General features: G+C 41.0%; 1 protein-coding gene across 1 annotated transcript in view; it reads left to right on the forward strand.

The window, feature by feature from the left end:
• The window catches only part of LOC119918300 (lysine-specific demethylase RSBN1L-like), a 36,089-nt gene that overhangs the window by 6,459 nt on the left and 7,018 nt on the right, over nucleotides 1–22,612 (forward strand). Inside the window, exons 2-6 of the mRNA XM_038738947.1 lie at nucleotides 264–416; nucleotides 7,120–7,697; nucleotides 7,843–8,001; nucleotides 16,066–16,203; nucleotides 17,864–18,006. Of these exons, the coding sequence (XP_038594875.1) occupies nucleotides 264–416; nucleotides 7,120–7,697; nucleotides 7,843–8,001; nucleotides 16,066–16,203; nucleotides 17,864–18,006 (1,171 nt within the window). The remainder of the gene's footprint in view (nucleotides 1–263; nucleotides 417–7,119; nucleotides 7,698–7,842; nucleotides 8,002–16,065; nucleotides 16,204–17,863; nucleotides 18,007–22,612) is intronic.

A 22,612-nucleotide genomic window follows, 5' to 3' on the forward strand; every position in this document is an offset into this window, starting at 1 on the left:
CAGGATATCCTGATGAGTTTATGAAGTGAAGTTGCGGAGTGACGGCTGCGGTCTTGAAGGGAACTGGAAGGTAATTACAGTGCCGAGGAAACATGAGAGATAAGAGTAGAGGCTCGGTAGAGCAGGGAAGGAGAAGCCAAACATTTTCGTAGGAAGAAGACCGACAAGATTAAGGAAAATTTAAGGGTGATGGCCAAGATGAAGGGTGCAGTAAGGTGTTTCTACCACCAAGACCTGAAACCTTTCCTTCTCTGCTTCCACAGAGCACTCTACCAAGGACAAGGCGAAAGAGAGAGACCAGGAGGAGAGGGAGAAGAAGAAGGTGAAAGACAGAGAGAAAGAGAAGGAGAAGAAGAAGCACAAAGTGATAAACGAGATCAAGAGGGAGAACGGTGAAGTCAAGCAGCCCATTAAAGGTTGGTGGAAACACACATGCACGCCAACAAAGTGATTTATGTCAGGCTGAAAGTTTAAAAAATATATATATTTATGGTGATGTCTTCAAATTGCTTTTTTTGTCCAACCAAAAGTCCAAAACCAAAAAGTATTCCATTTACAAAGATACTTAAAAAGTTGATAGAATTTTAGTTGGTGTAGGCCTCAGAAGGTATTACAAATGTATTTATTTACAAAAATACATAATATTTCTCTTTCCTGCCGTAAGCATCAATAGTGGTCATAAAATAATTTTGTGGGCTGTTGACAGTGGAATATTTGTGCAGGAGGCTGTTCAGTCCTTTTATTTGTGGCGTTTCCATCAGATCTATAGCAAGCCCTGTCACTACTGTTACCTAACAGTAGTTTCATAATGGGCAAATGTCAGTTTTAGCTTAATTTAAATTAATTAATCATTTTTAATTGGTTAATCCATCAATTCATTTTATGCCACTCATCTGGATCCAGGTCGCATCAACTGAATTAATTATATACTGCTTGGAAGTACTACACATGTGATATAATAAATCATTTTAGGCTATCCCTAGTGGTTTTCTATCATACTTCCATATTTTTGTGTTATGTTCGTGAAACAAGAAGAAACCCTGGTATATACAATATAAATAAGTATTTAAAAACGATTGTTTGCATTAAACATTTACTTGATATTTGCAAGACATGTTGTGATATGATATTGTTAACATTGTCTTGATATGACAATCCTCTTCAGTAGATTGTGTTTTTTAATGGTTTTTTTTTTTTATTTCTAAATGTGTGAGCAGAAAGAACTTGTGTGAGAGCGAGGACAAAATCACGTGTTACTATGTTCTTGTTCTGTCACTTCAGTCACTTTCCATGGTATGTACAGTGCCTTGCGAAAGTATTCGGCCCCCTTGAACTTTGACCTTTTGCCACATTGCAGGCTTCAAACATAAAGATATAAAACTGTAATTTTTTGTGAAGAACCAACAACAAGTGGGACACAATCATGAAGTGGAACGAAATTTATTGGATATTTCAAACTTTTTTAACAAATAAACTGAAAAATTGGGAGTGCAAAATTATTCAGCCCCCTTAAGTTAATACCTTTTGCTGCGATTACAGCTGTAAGTCGCTTGGGGTACGTCTATATCAGTTTTGCACGTCGAGAGACTGAAATTATTGCCCATTCCTCCTTGCAAAACAGCTCGAGCTCAGTGAGGTTGGATGGAGAGCGTTTGTGAACAGCAGTTTTCAGTTCTTTCCACAGATTCTCGATTGGATTCAGGTCTGGACTTTGACTTGGCCATTCTAACACCTGGATATGTTTATTTGTGAACCATTCCAGTGTAGATTTTGCTTTATGTTTTGGATCATTGTCTTGTTGGAAGACAAATCTCCGTCCCAGTATCAGGTCTTTTGCAGACGCCATCAGGTTTTCTTCCAGAATGGTCCTGTATTTGGCTCCATCCATCTTCCCATCAATTTTAACCATCTTCCCTGTCCCTGCTGAAGAAAAGCAGGCCCAAACCATGATGCTGCCACCACCATGTTTGACAGTGGGGATGGTGTGTTCAGGGTGATGTGTTGCTTTTACGCCAAACATAACGTTTTGCATTGTTGCCAAAAAGTTCGATTTTGGTCTCATCTGACCAGAGCACCTTCTTCCACATGTTTGGTGTGTCTCCCAGGTGGCTTGTGGCAAACTTTAAACGAGACTTTTTATAGATATCTTTAAGAAATGGCTTTCTTCTTGCCACTCTTCCATAAAGGCCAGATTTGTGCAGTATACGACTGATTGTTGTCCTATGGACAGAGTCTCCCACCTCAGCTGTAGATCTCTGCAGTTCATCCAGAGTGATCATGGGCCTCTTGGCTGCATCTCTGATCAGTCTTCTCCTTGTATGAGCTGAAAGTTTAGAGGGACGGCCGGGTCTTCGTAGATTTGCAGTGGTCTGATACTCCTTCCATTTCAATATTATCGCTTGCACATTGCTCCTTGGGATGTTTAAAGCTTGGGAAATCTTTTTGTATCCAAATCCGGCTTTAAACTTCTCCACAACAGTATCTCGGACCTGCCTGGGTGTTCCTTGTTCTTCATGATGCTCTCTGCGCTTTAAACGGACCTCTGAGACTATCACAGAGCAGGTGCATTTATACGGAGACTTGATTTCACACAGGTGGATTCTATTTATCATCATTAGTCATTTAGGTCAACATTGGATCATTCAGAGATCCTCACTGAACTTCTGGAGAGAGTTTGCTGCACTGAAAGTAAAGGGGCTGAATAATTTTGCACGCCCAATTTTTCAGTTTTTTATTTGTTAAAAAGGTTTGAAATATCCAATAAATTTCGTTCCACTTCATAATTGTGTCCCACTTGTTGTTGATTCTTCACAAAAAATTACAGTTTTATATCTTTATGTTTGAAGCCTAAAATGTGGCAAAAGGTCGAAAAGTTCAAGGGGGCCGAATACTTTCGCAAGGCACTGCAGTTAAATAAAAAGAAATGCCAGGATGGTAACGCTAAACATTTGAATGTGTTGAGTAAAATGAAACCAGATCTCGGGAACCAAAACATTAGAAGCATTCATGTCCTTCAGTCCAGTCACTTAACGTTATTAAGCGACCCACTTTCACACTGTACACTTTATCATCTTTATGTTTGTAACATATAAGTAGCCCACGCAGCTGCTCTGCATCCCAGTAGGTGTTCAAAAAATTTTAATAACATGGGGTCGCCATAAAAGCCCCAATATAGCACAACGTGTCAGTGGTTGTAACTATTGTATTGTTGTTTTTCCTTTGGGAATTTGATCCCCGGCACTTAGTTGACTCTCTCCCTCTCTTTGCTAATTTGCTACTCTATCCATCTCTATCTGTGTCTGTACTCTGCTTGTATTTGCGATGGTATTTGTAATTGTGCCTATCTCCCCTTCACCTGTTCTCACTTTAGGACAGGAAAGTGTTTTATAATGTGATACCTACCAAAAGAAATGTTTGAATAACAGTAGGAAAAGACTCTCAACATTAGCAGTGACTGAGATGGACGACATTAGAGCTAGTTCATTGATAAGTCGATTGACAGAACAACAGTCGCCAACAATTTTTCATAATCGATAACTATTAAAGTGATTTATCTAAAATGAAGCCAAATATTTGCTGGTTCCAGCTTCACAAATGTTGTGATGGATTATTTAATTATTTTCAGGCATTTTTTGCAGTAAATGAATAATAATTAATAATAATGAAGGAAAAAAACATCATATTATGAAAACAACTGACAAAAAACAACTGTTAGTTAAAACCCTAAACACAGTTTTCTTTATTTCTCTCCTACTATATGACTAATATGTGATTTGCTGAGACCAAAATCAACAAAAATGGCTTGATACTACTTTGATACTAACGTGAATATTTGAGGCAGTTAAAAATCAGTACATACTGAAGCAGGATGTTTTACTGTTGAACAACTTCACTCAACAGTACTGTAGACGATAATGGTACATTTTGAACAGTAGAACTCCATTGTGAGTAAAATACAAATACAATAGAGCTTTTTAAACCTTGAAATAAAAAAAGTAAAATTACACTGTATAAAAATGCTGCTGTCAGCCTACAGGTGTATCAGTCTGGCTCTGCTGTGTGCACAAGTCTGTTCCCAGGTGTGCACTTCATGAATGCGGTGGCGAGTGTCTTTGTTAACCTTTTGGCAGTAGTGAATTACTTGCAGAGCGCTGACATAATATCCATGCCTCTCTCTGTTTGCTTCACCTTTTCAGAGAGACAAGGTACACACCGCACACTCACATGTATTAATGGACACCAATTTTATTCTGATTGATTGATTGGATTTGTCCCCAAACTCAGGTCAGATCCGCAGTGTCTGTGTTGGTATGACCACGCTGTGACATGTAAAGGACTTAGCAAAGCTATGGCAACGTACCGTAGCCAGTGGCTGCAGATGAAAATTACAGATGGATAATTTGGCTTATCCTTTCAATTTTCGTACTTTCTGTGGAACGGCCGGGCGGCCTCATCTTCTCGGTATGAGGGGAGTGTTAGGTCGGATTGGAAAGGTGAATTGAGCGAGGGGAAGAGGCAGCGTGTCTTAATTCTGCAGTCCTCTCGCTAGAGAGCCCAGCTTTTAATCATGTGTATTTGGGATAAAAGAGACACTCTGGGATGCAGGGTGGGATATTGCGTCGAGGGAGAAATGAGTAGGAGGCTCTACCCACCAGAGAGTAGCTTTTCAGTAATAGTATTTAATCAGGGAGTGTTAAGTTTGCAAATGTTGGGAGTGATAGAGTCAGGGAAGTGAAGTTGGAAATTCAATCACTGGGAGAGTGTTAAGTTTACAAATGAAAAGGGGGACAGAGAGAGAGGCAGCCAGAGGAAATCAATAAGCAGCAAACAGCTCCTCTGACAGTAAGGCTGCTTTACTACCACTCAGTGTGTGTGTGTGTGTGTGTGTGTGTGTGTTTTGAATGGGAGCTTATCTGACTTATAACCCTCTTATAGAACCCTAACGAAGGAGGTTTTATTAATGAGATCATAAATTATAAATACATGTTTTTTTAGAGTAACAGTTAGTTAAGTGAACAGGTAGGGGATTTACTGTTGGGGTGTTACAGCTGGTCATATGGCTCTTGATTGGATCAGAAATATTTAGTCAATTGATTGGTTTTATTGAGCCACAAAAAGAGTCATTTTTTAAAGCAAAAAGCAAAACATCTGTGGTTATAGATGTTTAAATGTGAGGATTTTCTGCATTACCGTGTTTTATATCATTGTGAATTAAACATTGATGAATTTTGTGAGTTTGGGATTTTTGAATATACCAAAAGAATAATAAAAAATCAGCAGATTAATCGATAATGAAAATAATTGTTAGTTGCAACCTTACTCTTGGTAAGCCATTGCTGAATCTAAACGGGGAGATTTTTGTTTGTTCTCTGACCATGACATCACTTTTGTTCCTCGAGTTTCTGTACATAAATCAGCCTATCCCACCACACAAGCTCATACAAGACAGTGTACGTGCTGTGCAAAACATACATGTGTTTCACGGCAAAAGAAAGCTACCTGTAACCTGCCCACAATAAGCCACAAAGGAAGGAACCATTGCTGGAAGGCTTTTATTACTAAAAAAACAAGATGTCTTTTCAGTATCTAAATTTGAAGTTTGCACAAGCGTGAAACGGTGAAATTGCGTACTTAAATCTATTTATTACATTTCATGCCACCATCGCAATATCCAACAAATGTATCACACCTCACATATTTTCTCCTTATCGTGCTGCTCCTCTGTGGACTGATGAAGGTTAAGGTGTGTGTGTGTGGTGTGTGTGTGTGTGTGTGCGCGCGCGCGCGTAGAGAGAATTGGGGGGAGGGTTGACATGTAGGGTAAAGAGCTTTTGGATTAGTAGCTTGGGTATTGTACAGCGATCTCTCTCTCTCTCTCTCTCTCTCTCTCTCTCTCTCTCTCTCTCTCTCTCTCTCTCTCTCTCTCTCTCTCTCTCTCTCTCTCTCTCTCTCTCTCTCTCTCTCTCTCTCTCTCTCTCTCTCTCTCTCTCTCTCTCTCTCTCTCTCTCTCTCTGCGCGCCTGCTGTTTTTCATTCTGTCTCTCATGCCTCCCTTATCTGGCGTTGAACGTGTGCAGGGTACAAACTAGACTGAAGGTGTTTGTGTGTATGAATGAGATGATAGCTGATATTTGAATCATGCTGAGGCAGCAGCACCTCTATCAAAGTGACTCACGTGTGCACACACTTACAGTAAATATATACGTGTCCACTTACTTACGCAACCACTGGGCACGAATGAAACAGCCAGCAACACGTTTGCAAACACATGGGAACAGCTCTCACACATTCACACTCAGACACGAAACATACAGTAACACAGTGCATACATTAGCATGTCCCACTTTGTCCCGCCTCAAGCATTCAAGAGACATGCATTTACGGTGCCACTCGAAAGCTTGTTTCCTGGATTAGTCGTATCGGTTTTTCTCGAGGGATTCCATGTCTTCAATTTATTTTATGCATGCACCCGCGGAGATGCACACCATCTGGGAAAAGCTATGAGTTATCTGTCTACATTTACTTAAAATAGTTCATTAGACTCATTATTTCCTGTTGAGTAGTTTCTTAATGAGGGAATTTATCTGTCTGTCTATCAGTCTGTGTTGATAATTAAAAAAGATAACTAATGCAACAAAAGTCAGGTATTTGTTTGTTTGTTTGTTTTTTTTAAATACCTTTGACAGACTCTGGCGCATAATCAGCTCTGCATTTACAGATTTTCTCTTGCACCTAATTTTACTGGAGGCCTTTTTCTGAGCAGTTGTCATTGCAAAAGCAGCTGATTCCCTGTAAAGTACATTGAAAAGTGTCTTCTTACAGCAGGGGAATAAAAAGGGCTGAGGATTGGTTTGGTGATCCATCACACATGACGGGACACTTTTCTTTTTAAGCTTGCATGACTGATGTGTCTCCCTACTTCCCTTTAAGCCTTTTCAAAATAACGATTTTTGTTTCATATTTCTGTGTTGATCTTTTAAAAATGTCCTCTCCTGTAAAAAGCCTCTTTCCTTTAAATAATAAGGTCTCTCTCTCTCTCTCTCTCTCTCTCTCTCTCTCTCTCTCTCTCTCTCTCTCTCTCTCTCTCTCTCTCTCTCTCTCTGCGCGCCACTCTGTCCAGATGAAAAAGAGAAGGCCAAGATCAACTCAGAGGAGCTGCAAATCAAAAAAGTGAAGAAGAAAAAGAAGAAGAAACACAAAGAGGGGGAGAAACACAAACGAGTGAAGATGTACCACCGCTCCTGCCAAACCATTTGTGCTGGCCTTCTTCTCCTCCCTCCTTCCTCTCCACCCCCCACCTCCTCTTCTCCATCCTCCAATCCCACACACAACTCCTCCCTGTCTCCATTCAAGTCCCCTCTACCCGTTTATCCTCCACCTAACAACAAAACTGCACATGTCTTGCCTTCGTCCCCTCCCCTTGCCTCCAAATCTGTCTTTAACTCCTCTCTCCTCAACTCTCCGACGTCCTCCATCAAGGCCTCTCAACCTTCCCCGGCCAAACACCAGCCGCAGTGCACCTATCCTGGCATGGCGGGCCTGGAGTTTGCCCCGTACATCCACATAGAGAACCAGCCTAACGGAGGGGCCTTGGTGGCTCACGCCTACACGTCCCAGCTGTCCTCTCTCTCCATGGGCCAGAGGCAGAGATTCGCCCAGGAGTTCGTCACCTTGTCTTTCAGCGAGGACTCATCCCAGGTACGGCATGGATTGATCAGATTGATCCATGGATGTTGAGTTCAGTGCAGAACGATGCACGTGCTGAAAATTAATTGAGCACTTTTGTAGGTACTCCTGATGTATAATGTGATTTCCCCCACCCATTTTATTCCTGTCCTTCCAGGCAGCTCATTACGTCATGGGAATTGTCCACGGAGAAGCGAGCTACCTGCCTGACTTCTTGGACTACTTCTCAAATAAGTTCCCATCAGCTCCAGTCAAAATGGAAATACTGGGAAAGAAGGACATAGAAACCACCACTATGTCAAATTTCTACTCTCAGGTTAGTCAGACACACACACACACACACACACACACACACACACACACACACACACACACACACACACACACACGGAAACATTGATTTGGAGGACAATATGGGGTAGGCAGGACTCATGATGACACACAACGCTGCAACTGAACAGACATAACAATCATCTGAAAAACTGATTTACACATTTTTTTTGTTGTTGTTTGATTGTTCTGCTGGAGCAGATGGTGAGCTTTCAGACATGAAGAGTAAAAATAAAAAAGTCTGAAGTCCAAAATAGCGAGGGCCAAGTGCTTCCAAGCCTCTTACTTTCTGTCCACTGTGTAAAATCTATTTGGGTGAGTATCAGGCATGCACTGTAGGTGAAGTGCAACCAGAAAAGATGATTGCACGATGAAGTTACAACTGCAACGTTTTTGCCTCCATCACATTTGGGGACATCTCACTGACATGATGCATTCCTTAACCCCTTGCCCTAACCTTAACCATCACAACTACATACCTAACCCTAACCTAATTATAACCTGAATCTTACAACCACATCTCTCAAAAAGCTGTCTCTAGGTGGGGACTTTTTTTGTCTCCATGGGTTAGTGTGCATTCAGGTTCGATTGTGTGTGAATGAAGAAGTATTGTTGAGGATTTAACCATCTGGTTGAAACATCTACCCCCACCTGTCCAGAGTTAAACAGCTCCTTTGGCATTTATACCGATGTCTGACTTCTCTGACTAAATGTTGACATTAACGACGACGGCAGAGTTGTGTGCAGTGCACAGGTGGGGGCTGCTCTCACTTCAGTGCTACTTAATCTTACAAAGCAAAGTTCAAGAAAGGGCAGGAAAAGGAAATGGAAAGCAAGAGGACAGCATACGTAGAGAGAGAAGAGGAAAGTCAGCAGAGATACAAGGGGTGACAGCAAAAGGTGAAAGATGATGAGAGGAAGAGGTTGATATAAGAATAGGAAATTGACACAAAAGCAAGCAAATTGAGAGGATGAGAAAGCAAGAAGTGAAACTATAGACTGTGAGAGATGACTGCTGTCAGGAAGGCTCGAAAAGGTGTTTCTCTTTTCTTTTCAAAAGCACAAGTCTGGGAGCCGCTGTAGTTAGCTGTCTCTCACCTACTCCTCACTATACTATACAACCTTTTGAAGGCAACTGGAAAAACAAGAATTGTGTGAGTGTGTGTTGTTGGGTTATGTCCTCTGAGCACACAGCCACACAGCGAGACCTCTTCATTTAGAGTTGTCCCATGTCTGTAGTTCAGTAATGAAAAGCCTTTTGTTGCCTCAAACCTCCTGAGTGGCTTTGTATAGAGATACTGCCTGTTCTTTTTCAATGTGAGTAAAGGCAGCACCAGTGACCACACTGTCTGTGTGTGTGCAGTACTACGGGGGTAGAGCAGTTTATGCTCTCTATCGCTCTCCTTCTGGCTATTTCTTTCTGCCCCCCCCCCCCCTAGAATGAAATATTCATAATGTTGTTCTGTGTGTTTGTTTCAGTTCTGGGCAGTTCTGCTTCAACAAACAAATTCTTGATCTCTGCATGTTTCTGAATAAATTAAATCCAAATAACCAATTAATTAAGCCGTCATCTACATTGAGTTTTCCCTGCAAACCGGCATCCCGAGCTGTCCCTTTAAGAGCAGCGTTCCTTGCAGGGCTAACGTCATTGTCCACTGGTCTTGTTAATTTTCCCCCCTCCCTCCAAGCTCTCAGCAGTGACCTTGGGAAGTAGACGTACAGTCTACACACACAGATGTGAGCATGCACACTGATATATACACCACAGGTGCACACACACACAGATGAATGATTTCTCTCAAACATTTTTCTCTACTTTGTGTGTCCCTCCCTCTGTGTTAGTCTGCTGCTCTCTCTTTCATCCATCCTTTATGTTTCTGCTCTGTTGTTTGGTTCACTGTTTCACTACGGCAAATTACTGGACAGCTGTTTTTTGGTGTGTGTGAGGGAAAAGAAGGAAAGTATTTTTTTTAACTGTTTGACTTTGACTTGTGTTTATTCTCCCGTATAGATCAGTTCATTCTTAGTCTTAAAAAAACATTTGTTTTGTGGAATGTGAGACACACACACTTCCACGTTTATCTAACAACATATATTTTAATTAAATTAAAAAAAAGAGCCATATGCGCAAAGTGATGTTAGAATATGACTGCAGGCATCAAAGCTGCTTTGCTGCTGCTCGGGCCGTCTGTGAGTATTTTGTATTCAGTACCTGACTGAAGGCATTTTCAGTGGTGCTAAGGATTATAGAAGATTACAGCACTCCATTTTCTCAGGGCAAGTACAGCTCGACAGTCAATACATGGTGTGCTTCCACGGTGAGGTAATTTGGTCTTTACTGTTTAGTCATTGAGTGTAATAATGTAGTTACAACATCAGATTAACACAAATTTAAAAAAAAAACAGACTATATTAATCTGCGCTCACATTGTGCTCATGTGTAAACTCACATAGCTTTATAAGAGCATTCACAACAGTGCCCCACATGTCAACTAGCTAACAGCTAGCATGTTTAGGGGCCTGACTGGAAAAATGTATATGGTCAGACAAATTTGAAAAGTTATTGCATCAAGCAGTTCACTGGTTAATTTATTAGAAATGTTTTATCAACAGAATGTTATCCTGTTAAGCCAAAAAGAAAATGTATTTCCTAGGAATGCAAAGACAAAGAGGGAAAGTTAGAAAACAATATTTATCTTATATCAGTTCACCTGCAGCCAAATAAGAAAGCTTTAAAACCTTGAATAGCGTTTATTCATTTAGTGCATTCTTGCATAAAACAAATTAATTAGGACAACAACACCTGGTGAAAATGTAGAACATATTTTCTTTCAGTATAAATTGTTGCTTAGCTGGAGTACTCATGAAGGAATAATTAGATTCTTTTGAGTAAATATCTATAGATGTAAATACATAAAGGTTAAGCCCCAAATAAACAAATGGAAGAATTAACAAAATCTACTTGCCGTTTTCCTGCTAGCATGCTAATTTTATAAAGCATGGTGACATTTACATCATAAGATCAAAGCAAGGCTAGAGCTAGCACCATTACTAGCTTTCTGTCTGGGGAAAATCCCTTTTGAATCTGTGCTCTCCATTCGATAAAAACACATGTTTCGTTTACATCAGTTGGCAGTTTGGGGTTAAAACATCATCACAGCCAACTTCAGCTTCTCTGACTCCAGCCTCCACCACTGCAGGTGTCCTGCTCCTACACTTACACATTCTTTAACCTGGAGGCAGCGCTGTAGCACTCGTCCTCCAAACCGTCTCTCCACCACAGTCAATGTTTGCAAAACAAGCCCAGGCTTTCATTGTTGCATCAGTCTTGCGCTGCAGCGTTTAAACCATGCTTTAGCTTTGACACAGTCCTAGTGTTAAACTGGATTTAAATGAAGGTGGAAAGCAACCATTACGTTATATGAATTCAAAGTGTGTTTGTCCTCTCACATGTCTGTGATTGTGGGTAAGCTGAGGGAGAGATTATGTAAGACGACTTTTGTGTCTGAGGCACCAGTCAGAAGCTCTGTTGTGACGCAGACACAGCAATGGACTAATAGACTTAGTACCCGTAGAGACTGACTAGAAGAGAAGCAGACAGACTAACAGAGGTCAGGGAGAGGTCGGGTAGAGTAGCGTGATGATGTCACGACATGAACTTGAGCCAGAGAGAGTGAAGGAGGTGTCATCAAGGGGATGGAAACTCGTTAGAGAATTAACAAGTGGTTACAGCGGCTGAACCAGAGAAGGAAAAGAGAGAGGCTTGATCTAATTCGCACCAGGGACTGGAGTGTTATGAGGGAGAGAGTCAGGAGGAGGAGAAGGAGAGGCTGATGGGAGGCGAGAGAGAGAAAAATAGAACTGAGTAAAACAGCAAGAGGGAGTGAGATAATCTGTTAGCTGAAGAAAGTGACAGCAGGGGAGCGATGACAGGGAGGATAATTATATATGAAAATTAATCTTGTGAATTTGCGGACCTTGAATACAAAATGAGAAGCAGGCAATTTAGATAATGTTCCAATGGTGTAGAAAAAATGTTTGTCCTTTTTTAAAAAAAAAAAAAAAATAAATTGTGTCCAGATTGTTCCACTTGTTAGTAGGGGTGGGAATGACCAGAGGCCCCACAATATGATATTATCACAATACTTATGCTGCGATTCGATTTTATTGCAATGTTAAATATATTGAGATATATTGCAATTTATTACCCTTTTCCAACTTCAAATTAGGTCTTTGTCAACATCTGTTAATCTAAAAAGATCTGTTTGTTCGTATCACTTTTTCAGTCCACTATATGGTCCTGTGGAGCTTTCTAGTATACTGAAAAAGCAAGAGATTTTATTTTATAAGAGATATTATAAAAGATATTATTTTAGTACCAAAAAGTTAAATTCTCATGTGCGATTTATATAACAAAAGATCGATACCTGGCGTCCGTGTATCGATACAGTATTGCCATGGAAAATATCACGATACTATGCTGTATTGATTTTTTTTCCCCACACCCCTACTTAGTATTTATTTATTGTCTTGTGTTTTTGTGTAGCGGTATTTCCCTTTTTAAATAAAGCTCATTTTCAAGTTTAGCAGCGAGACAAGCAAGTACTGTAAATATGATGTTGGTCATTTGTAGTCACACGTTTGCCCATCGAGTGTGTTTACAGGCACGTACGCGGCGGTGAGGAAGGACTGGAGCATCTTGAACAAGACCACTCAGAGGAAGTCTATCACATTTCCTGTTTCCTTCTGTTTGCCTTCACTTATTATAGGCTGTGTGGGGGGGCACGAGTGAATCACAGACTGTAGAATTTCTCCATTTATTTGAGGCAGAGGTAGTGTTTTTGAATACTCCTCCTGTGCTAGTGCTTTGTTGACAACGTGGGGGTTATTCTGCTGTTAAATTATGCATTGTGTAAACACACACTAGCAGGGAAAAGAGACGCTCGTAAGCACACACAATTCAAGTATGCAGTAGGATGAGTGCACACACTCTCAAACACACACACACACACTGCCTGAGAAACATTGTGGAAGGCTCACAAATGCTTTTAAGCATGAAGGCATTTGAATCCGTGTGTGCTCACAAACACTTCTCTCTCTAGTATCTAGGTCACTGACTCAGTCAGACTATTTAAAGTTGTGATGTGTTTGCGTGCGTGCGGAGTATTTCAAGCTTTTAGACATCATCATCATCTTATGAGGATATCACACACGGCGTCGGGGCGCAGAGGCAGTCAAATGAAGTGAACAAGCAAACACAACCACGTGGCTAGGCCCATCCATGCACGATAAATACAAGTTATTTTGTTAATTTAACGTCGATTTAAATAAACGCCAATAGGCAGTTATTTGATGCGTGTAATTAGACCAATTTGCACAGTGTTTCCGGAGCTTATTCACTACACACTACTACTGGTAAGACAGCATCTCTGTGTGCTGTAGCTTACCTGCAGCGCCGACTGGTCTCTTCAGCCACTGCTAATAACGGCACAGTCAATTTTGATAATCTATCAGTCTTTTGTAATTTTTAATAAACAAAAATGCCGAACATTTGCCCAGTTCCAGCTTCTGAAATGTGTGAATTTGTTGCCTTTCTCTGTTTTATATCACTGTAAACATCTTTTGGATTTAGTCGTTTAAACAAAACAAGCTATAGATGTCACTTTGGGCTCTGGGAAAATGCGACTTAACAATTTTTTGTGAAATTTTATAGACTAAACAGTTCATCCATTAATCATAAAAAATAAACAATAGATTCATTGGCAATGAAAATAAGCATCAGTTGCAGCCCTACCACCTATCAATAAGCATAATTACACAGGAATCAGTGTTTACATCTTATATGTATAAGTAACAAGAAATTCCAGTACAGAAATTACAGGCAAGTAGTGGAAATAACCTAAGGGATCCATATCAAGATTGTAAATATTTCAAGGTTGAAATATTGTAATGTTTGCCAAACATTAAGAGTAACTAAAGCTGATTATGAAGACCTATAATTATCTTTGTCACTTCATCCTGTGACCACTGTCATGAGTTGTTATTTTGATCTCAACCTTTTGCTGTCGTTAATGCCCCACATAATCCAGGTTTCATGGCCAATCTCTCCTCATTATCCAGCTTGTATAAATAGCCACGCTACTGGACAAACAGTGTTTCCCTATTAAAAGCGGACAGACACGCGCACACGCATACACACACACACACACACACTAGAGCCGTTGTGATCTGTATTCTTGCACGATTGGCCTCTGGGCAGCTATTTGAGGATCTAGTGCCTTGCTCAAAGACGCACCTGGGAGCTGCCGAGCGACTTCCCCAACTGTCTTTTTCCAGTTCATTGTTTCTACCTACATCCCCTCTTCTCCGCCTCCCTCCTCCCATCCTCTCGAACCTGTCCTCATCTCCCTTCTTCCTTCCTTGTCACACTCCCTCTCTCCTTTTTGTGTATTTTCCTTTTTCTTAATCATATCTGGCGTCTCCTCCTCTATTGTCCCCTTCTCTCCTCCACCCCTTATCTTCCACGTCCTTACTCTCTTTTACCTTCCAAAAGAATGACCTTCATTATCCCCTGCTCACCCTCTCTCCTCCTCACTTCCCTTTGAGCTGTTTCCATCCTCCCCTCCATTTTTCTCCCAAATTTGTTTTTCAGCTTGCAGCTCTCTCTCTCTCTCTCTCTCTGTCTCTCTCTCTCTCTCTCTCTCTCTCTCTCTCTCTCTCTCTCTCTCTCTCTGTCTCTGTCTCTCTCTCTCTCTCTCTGCCTTGTTGTCGAGTGGTGACTCACTAGAGGGCAAGCAGCCAAGGATCTGGCCAACACACACACATCCTGATCAGCCAAGAGTACAGCATGCAGGCCACATGTTGCACGTACTGCGAACACAGGCACACACACACAAAGACACTGTTGAGGGCCAAGGGTATGCGAGACGGGTTAGGCATACACACTCAGACACACACACACACCATGCTCTGTCAGCCAAGTGAAGAGCAGCAAACAGTCAGTTGAGTCACACCGGTGGAGCAGAAACATCAAGTGAAACCCCCAATACACACACTCACACAGTGTCTGTTTTGTCAGCTTCCATGTCTTGTGTTTAATTTCATGCCCCCCCTCCCTGCAATCAAACAATATAGTATCTAACAACCTAATGTAACCGATTGAACTGAATGTTGGGAACACTTCCTATTATTTTTCAAAAACCCACTTGCAGGTAAATCCCCTTATCCTTCATTAATACCATCGAATTGATTCAACAAATGCCTCCTTAGAGACATTAAAGAGATTAAAAAGAAAGAATTAACCACCCATTAAGTGTAATTTCATCAGAGTACGTCTCATACAAGGCCATGTAGAACAGTAGTTCCCAATCTGCCAATCCTGACCTACACTAGCCATGGTAAGACAAATCTGAGGGGGTCGCTAGATGATTAAGAAAAAACATTTCTGCTATCCCAAATCATGTTGAGTTTTATATTCTTAAATTTACTTATCCTTATCATTTCACCTCTACAAATTATTCAAATCATCTACGGCAAGGTCACGAAACGGCCAAAATGGTGGAGAACAGCTGCCTTAGAAGACTACTGACAGAAAATATTAAGAGCCTTTGATTACATTCAGGAGGACATACCACAAGGGGGCAATTACCATTCCACCCCTCTTAAAACAACAGGAGTATTTAGGCTCCATAATGACTCTGCTGAAGCTGCAAGCTGCTGAAGATTCAAGGTAAACTTCTTGGGTAAAGAGAATGGACAACTAGCATCATGTATTTCACAGAAACTCTGTTATGTTTTCGCCTGTGTTTTTTAGGAACAGAACAGGGTTTTCTCTCAGTGTCTGAGCTGTAGCGTGATAGTAGCTGAGGCAGGGGGAGTTAAACACGCTCAGCTACACACTGAGAGTGCAAGAAAATGTTGGTTGCCATCTTGTTATTCACCTGCACCTCTTTCAAGTGAATAAAACACTTAGCCGAGAAACCAGTCTCACCCAGCTGCCACAGTGTTAAAATAACACCATAATGTTGTGTTTCTCCTGTGATTGCTGCAGGTGAAGAAAACATACAGTAACGGCACATACAGAGCTGGGGCCATGAGACAGATCAGCCTGGTGGGAGCCGTGGACGAGGAGGTCGGGGATTATTTCCCAGAATTCCTCAGCATGTTGGAGGATTCACCCTTCCTGAAGGTGAGTCAGCACAGAATGAATGGCAGTAAGGCTAAAAAGTGACAAAGGTCTTAAAATGGGCTCAGAGCAGATTCTTGTATTTGAATGGAAATAAATGAGGAAGGTACGGTTTATAACAAGTTACTTTGCTATTAGGTCAGAGGAAATGTATCTCAAAGCTTTAGCAGTTCTGTTGTGGACTTAAATGTGCAACTGCAAAATCATAAGGGAATTGCACTTAAACTAAAGGGTAACATTTTTATATAAAAAAAACCTGTGAAAAGGCCAAAATTGGCCACACGTTAGTCCGTCTCTCGATAATTTTTGCTTTCCTTAAGTCCATTTGTTTCTACTGAACACATCAGATCATAAATGTATAGAATCATTTTTTGAAAATAGCTAGATGATGTCCTAAACAGCTGGGTGCTGTAGTTTTTATCAGATGTTACTGAAGTAAATAGTGCATTTTTGTAAGGAGCTATTTTTCAGCATGGGACACATTCTGTCGTCTAATGGTCATCTAATAGTAGTTTAAAGGATCATAATTGATCCAAGATCTGTACGGATCCCCCCCACCATGGTTCTGTGAACTGTGGATTCATTGCAAAGTATAACCACAATAGTTTGAAAAAAACGTTTTGCTGTTACTTTTTAGAGTAATAATTCCGTAACTGCAGAGTTGCAGTGAAAAAATAGACGGGAGTTTAACTCTGAAGCGCAGTGAGCACTGAGTGATACTTTTCTGTGGGACGGAGGATGTACTGACCACTTTTCGTATTTCTCTGTTTTCTCAACAAAGTTAAACATAGATCTCTTCTTACTGCAAAACATTCAGTTTCATTGTGGGCTAATAGTTGATTCAAGAAATCGAAACAAAACTCAGCCGCGCTTCTTTATGATTGTTCCATCAACATTGCGCTCTGTCAGAGGATTAGTCAAGATGATATGTGACAGTGTTCAGTTGGCAGACAACAGTGTCACACAACACCATTTCCCTGAAGTATAACGTAGGCTTCAGTCACAATTTACTTGTTCCTCATAAATACTCTGTTTATTCTGGATGTACGGTAACATTTTGATGCATTTACACCACAGATTATTTGGAAATGCCACAAACTAAACAGATGGAGAGAGACTGCGAGACACAAACGTCAACAACACACCTAATATTCTCCGTGGTGGCTGGCAAAGTAGAGGCGTTAAGTGGAGTGTCAAAGTGATTAGATGCAGTTTCCAGCTCTGATTCAGGAAGTTGGTCCTGTTTTTGACATGTCTGTGTGCGGGAACAGCTCACCAGAATACTGTGTTTACTGCTGTCCCTGAAACGCAGGAGTGACAAGCTTTTCTTCTGTTTGCTATTCTGTGTTGACATTTCAAATCTCCTGCATGCAGTGTGGGGGAGTGGCGTCATATCCTGAATATCAAAAGACGGCGACGCACAGCCTCTGGCACTTCCTATCTGTCGAGGGCTTTGGCTGTGATTCAGCACCCTCTCAAGCGTCTCGGGTGCCAGTGACAAGTTTTGCCATGGGGGTCGATTTCTGCGCATGAGATTTCTTTTTGGGAATCTGTGGAATAAAATAAAAGAAAGACATTGACGAATTGGTGAGGAAAGTACTAACACACAACTTTGATTCTCCCCCCACGCTCCCCTCGTCTCTCCTTGTCTGCCGGGCTACAGCGGACTCTTCCATGGGGAACGTTCTCCAGTCTGAGGCTGATGAATCCCACAGAGAGTGACGACGGTCCTATAATGTGGGTCAGACCGGGAGAGCAGATGATACCTGTAGCTGATATACCAAAGTCCCCTTTTAAGAGAAAACGGTGAGTCCAGCAGTACACAGAACACACGAATACACACAGACACACACATAAGAATGAAGCCAGACAGTATTTTGGATCCTCCTTAAGCACCGCAATGACACATAGACAGAATTAGCAGATTTTGTTCTCTATGAATGTTGTTTGTTCTGGCAACATGTCTGTGCGTGTGTTTGTGTTTGTGCCTTATCGAGACAGCTTGCCTCTGTACTCTCCGCACAGCCCACGAGGACCTATTATGGGGGAAAAACAGTAGCAAAACACTGTCGCACATTTGAAGCAGCAGCCACGAAAGCAGCATGAAGCTTTGTTATAGCTGAGCAGTGCCCGGATGAGGCAATTACACCGTCGCTGTTTGTCTCTATCACATTGTCGTTGCTTACACATAAGCTCTGTCTCACACAAACTGTGTGTGTGTGTGTGTGTGTGTATGTGTATGTGGCTCACCAGTCAGATGAGATCATCGGTATGTTAATAGAGTCGACATCAGACGCTACTTCACATGGCAGCCAGCCAAACACTGGACACCACACACATTCCATCCATGCAGCATTTATTTCTCTCTTGTCTCGCTTGATTGGTATCACATCAGTATTTGTATACAGACATTTATATATTTTTTTTTTTTAGGTGTGTGTGTGTATATGTATGTATGTATGTATGTGTATATATGTGTGTGTGTATGTGTGTGTGTGTGTGTGTGTGTATATATATATGTATGTATGTATGTATGTGTGTGTTAGAATTAACAAAATATGTCATTCTTCAAGCAAAAATACCAACCAGTCGCTGGTTCCAGGTTCTACATTGGGAGGATTTGCAGCTTTTCTCTGTTTTATATCATGATTAACTGAATATATTTGGGGTTTGGACTGTTTGCTTTAACAAATTGATTCTTCACTATTTTATAAGATTTTATAAACCAAAGTCTTGTCTCTAAATTCATTCAAAAAAGCTTTTAGTCAGTCAGACTTTGCTGACAAGGGGAAGCAATATATAAAGTACATCCACGTTATCATTAGTCTCTACATCTGAATTCAGCCTATAAATACACACGTTATGTTGCATATACATATTGCGTGTCAGTTAGTGGGGGGATGACTAGACAGTGTTTGGAGGAAACATTGTCAGAAACAGTTGTGTAACAGCTGGGGCTGAAATAATCTGTTTTTATAGGGACATGGATGGCGAGAGAGAGGGGGGGGGTGGTTTAACTATTCCCTTCTCTTCTTTCCCTTCCCATCACTTGATCATAAACTACCCGGAGATATGATAGAAAATGACATCTATCAACGAAGGTGTACTCTTTTCATAATTTTCCCCTTTTGGTTCCCAGATCTTTCCTCAGTCTCTCATTCCCCTCTTCCTCTTCCTTCCTCTTCCTTCCTCCACCCCTCCCGCTACTGCCTCATTTCTCTGTCTTTGTCCTCTCTCTACCAGTAAATATCTACCCTGTCTTTCTGTCTGGATTTCTCCTAACGGTCTGTCATCTACTTCCTTCTCTTGACCCGTCTTTCCTGCTTTTATTTTCAGGAGCTCCAAAAGTGTGTTGAAAGAATAAGACATAAAAACAGAACTAGTGTGAAGTGCAGGGAAAGCGAGAAGACGTGATGTTATTTGCAGCGAGACCTTGTCTACAGTTTGACCGCATGTTGCGTTTAAGGAATGAAGGCTGCTTGTGTACCGGGAGGCATCTCTTCACAGCGTTCAGCTTCTTTTTCTTGTTGGTTTCAGGGAAAAGGTCAAGCTGTTATGCGTTCCTGACAGCACTGAGACTCTCAGTCTGAGAATTCAGCTTGATTATAGTGGTCAGACGGTAAAAAAACCCAAAAATATTTCAGCTTTTAGTGAAAAGACCGTCGTGCTTCCAGAGATTTACAGTAATTGCATAGTAATGGCAGCAACGTTGGCAGGCACCAGACGCAAACAGGACGGAGGCCTGACGCAGAACATGATGAGCCTGTTAGGATACAAAATGCATGACAAATGAGAGCCAATGTGAGTTCATCGAGAGCCGCATGGCTCTCAGCAAGATGTCAAACCCAAGTCTGCTCAGCCTCAAGTAGAGTTGGAAGCAGCTATTTTGATAATCAGTTAATAATTTAATAACATCTTTGGGTTCCAGCATCTCCAATATGATTACTTGCTGCTTTTCTGTATTTTATATTATTGTAAATTGAATAATCTTTGGTTTTGGATTAGAGCTGCAACAATTAATCGATTAGTTGTCAACTATTAAATTAATTGGTAACTATTTTGATAATTGATTAATCGCTTTGAGTCCTTTTTTAAAGTAAAAACGTTCAAATTCTTTGATTTCAGCATCTCGGATGTGAATATTTTCTGGTTTCTTTACTCCTCTGTGCAGTAAACTGAATGTTATCAGTGTTGGTTGTGGATTTTATGGACTGAACAACTTAGGATGTCACGATACCAGAAATTTAATAGTCAATACCGATACCAGTCAAATTCCGTGATTCTCGAAACCAATAACAGTAAAAACAAAAACAAAACGATAAATCCCATGTACTTCAACATACACTCTTTAATTTAAACATTACAAAAAACAACTGCACAGCTGTGAAAGTTGTGAGAGGATGTCCAGGACAGATGAGAGGTGATTTGAATATATGCATTTAGCAAGCTATGGAAATTATAACCTTGCACTGTGCATAAAGATAATTATTAAATTAATTACTTAAGTTTCTTAACTTTTCTTTACAAACTCACAGGTGTGAAATGTTTAAGGGTGGTCACTATCTATATTGGCAGTGGTTTGAGATTTTTACATTGATGATTGAAAGTAAAAGAAATCGTATTGCAGTTTTAAGACTGCCCCTAACACTTCCTACAGTAACAGGTGCATTGGACAGACTCTGTTCGTAGCGCTGCAAGCTGCATCATTAGCTTTGGTGTTTGTCTGCCTAAATTAGCTCTCCAATAATAGCCCAAAACTGGGAGAAATCGAGGCTTTGACACGTAGCTATTGTAGGTAACAACTGCAGAATACCTTCACCTCGTTTCCACACACAACTTTTTCTTTTGGACAAGTATCGACATGTTTTCATCATTTTGGTATCGACCGAAGTATCTGTTCTCGTGACATCCCTGCTTACAACTAATCTATCGACTAATAACTAATTAATCGAAATAATCGTTGGTTACAGCCCTATTTTGGGTTCTTAGTTAGACAAAAAAAAGACATTTAAATCCCCCCAGTCCAGATGCTTCACTATACAGAATTATGATGAAGTTCTTTAAAAACGAGTTCAAGACATGAACATACGAGCAGGACATTTTAATCACACAAACCACAACTAGTTTGGAAGCCAATTATTAGTCCAGTATGAAACTTACACACAAGTGTGATGTGAATTTTTAATAAGGTCATACAACATGTCTGAAGGCATCTTCAGACGTCAACTTGGGCTGTAGGAAACGGTCATGGACATCTTATCGACTAACAAATAAACAATTAAGAGAGCAAATAGCTGTTAGATTGCTCAATAATGCAAATAATCATTAGTAGCAGCTCGAGTCACAAGAGCAGCAGCTGAGTGTGTGAAATGTCATGTACAACCTTTTCAGGAGTGTGTACTGCAGCGTTAAGTCTGTCGTCAGAGATCGTGGTCTCCCTTTTCTCCCTCCTTTTTTCTGCCTTATCCCTCTGCTCCCCACCTCTCTCCTCCTTTATCCCGTTTCCCTCCATTAACACCTCTCTCTTCCTGCCCCTCATCTATTCCTCTCGTTCTCCTCTTTCCTCCTCCCTCCTACTTTACTTGCGCTCAAAAGCACAGCATTCTCGTTGCAGTGCACACTAACGCACAGCATACTGACATACATGGTGCCAGAAGAACAGGACCAGGGTAGTGATAGACTCGAGGCAGGTGGTAGACTTCAAATATCACTCTAGAAGTGCATGTTCAGCACTCCTCCCTTTACACTCTCTTCTTTTCAGTGTTTCACTTACCAGCTTTCCTGGTTTTACATTCATTACTGTCAGCCTGCAGTCAGCTCAGACACACCGAGCTCTGTGTGTGTGTTTTCATTTCCCCCTACTCACTGTACTATTTTCCTCTGCTTCTTTCTTCCTCTTTCACCGGCTCCTGCCTCTGCCCTCTTATCTCTGAATGAATGAATGACTGAATGCACAATGAAGTGTTCGGCACGGGTAGTCTCGCTGCTGTTCTGTGTGTGTGTTTGCGCACGCACGCGTGTGTCTGCATTTTGCTCTCGAAGGAATCTCTTGCAGATTCTGTGCGTGTGTTTATACTCGGGTTTGAATCGGACTGCAGCTCCGGTGTGAGTCACTGATCCAGTAGTGAGCTGACTGCAGTACTTCTATTGTTTGGCAGCGTGGCTTCATGCAGACGCACAGAGAAGCTGAGGCGTTAAAAGCATAAAAGGAGCCAAGTGTGTATGTGTTCGAGCGCTGCTGTTTACTCCATTTTTACTTTCTATGATTTAAATTGTAACAGAATTTTTGCCGCCTGCAAACATTAAAACACAAAGTAATTTGATAAGAAGAGGATACTGGTCGAAATTGGTTGAAAAAGCTCTGATATGGATAAAATGTGGTTTTACAGTGTGCTGAGAAACATCTAGTTAG

This window comes from Micropterus salmoides, unplaced genomic scaffold, assembly GCF_014851395.1.
Source record: "Micropterus salmoides isolate LMB-PRFRI ecotype aquatic unplaced genomic scaffold, ASM1485139v1 Ms_hic_scaffold_23, whole genome shotgun sequence".
Classification (NCBI taxonomy): Eukaryota; Metazoa; Chordata; class Actinopteri; order Centrarchiformes; family Centrarchidae; genus Micropterus; species Micropterus salmoides.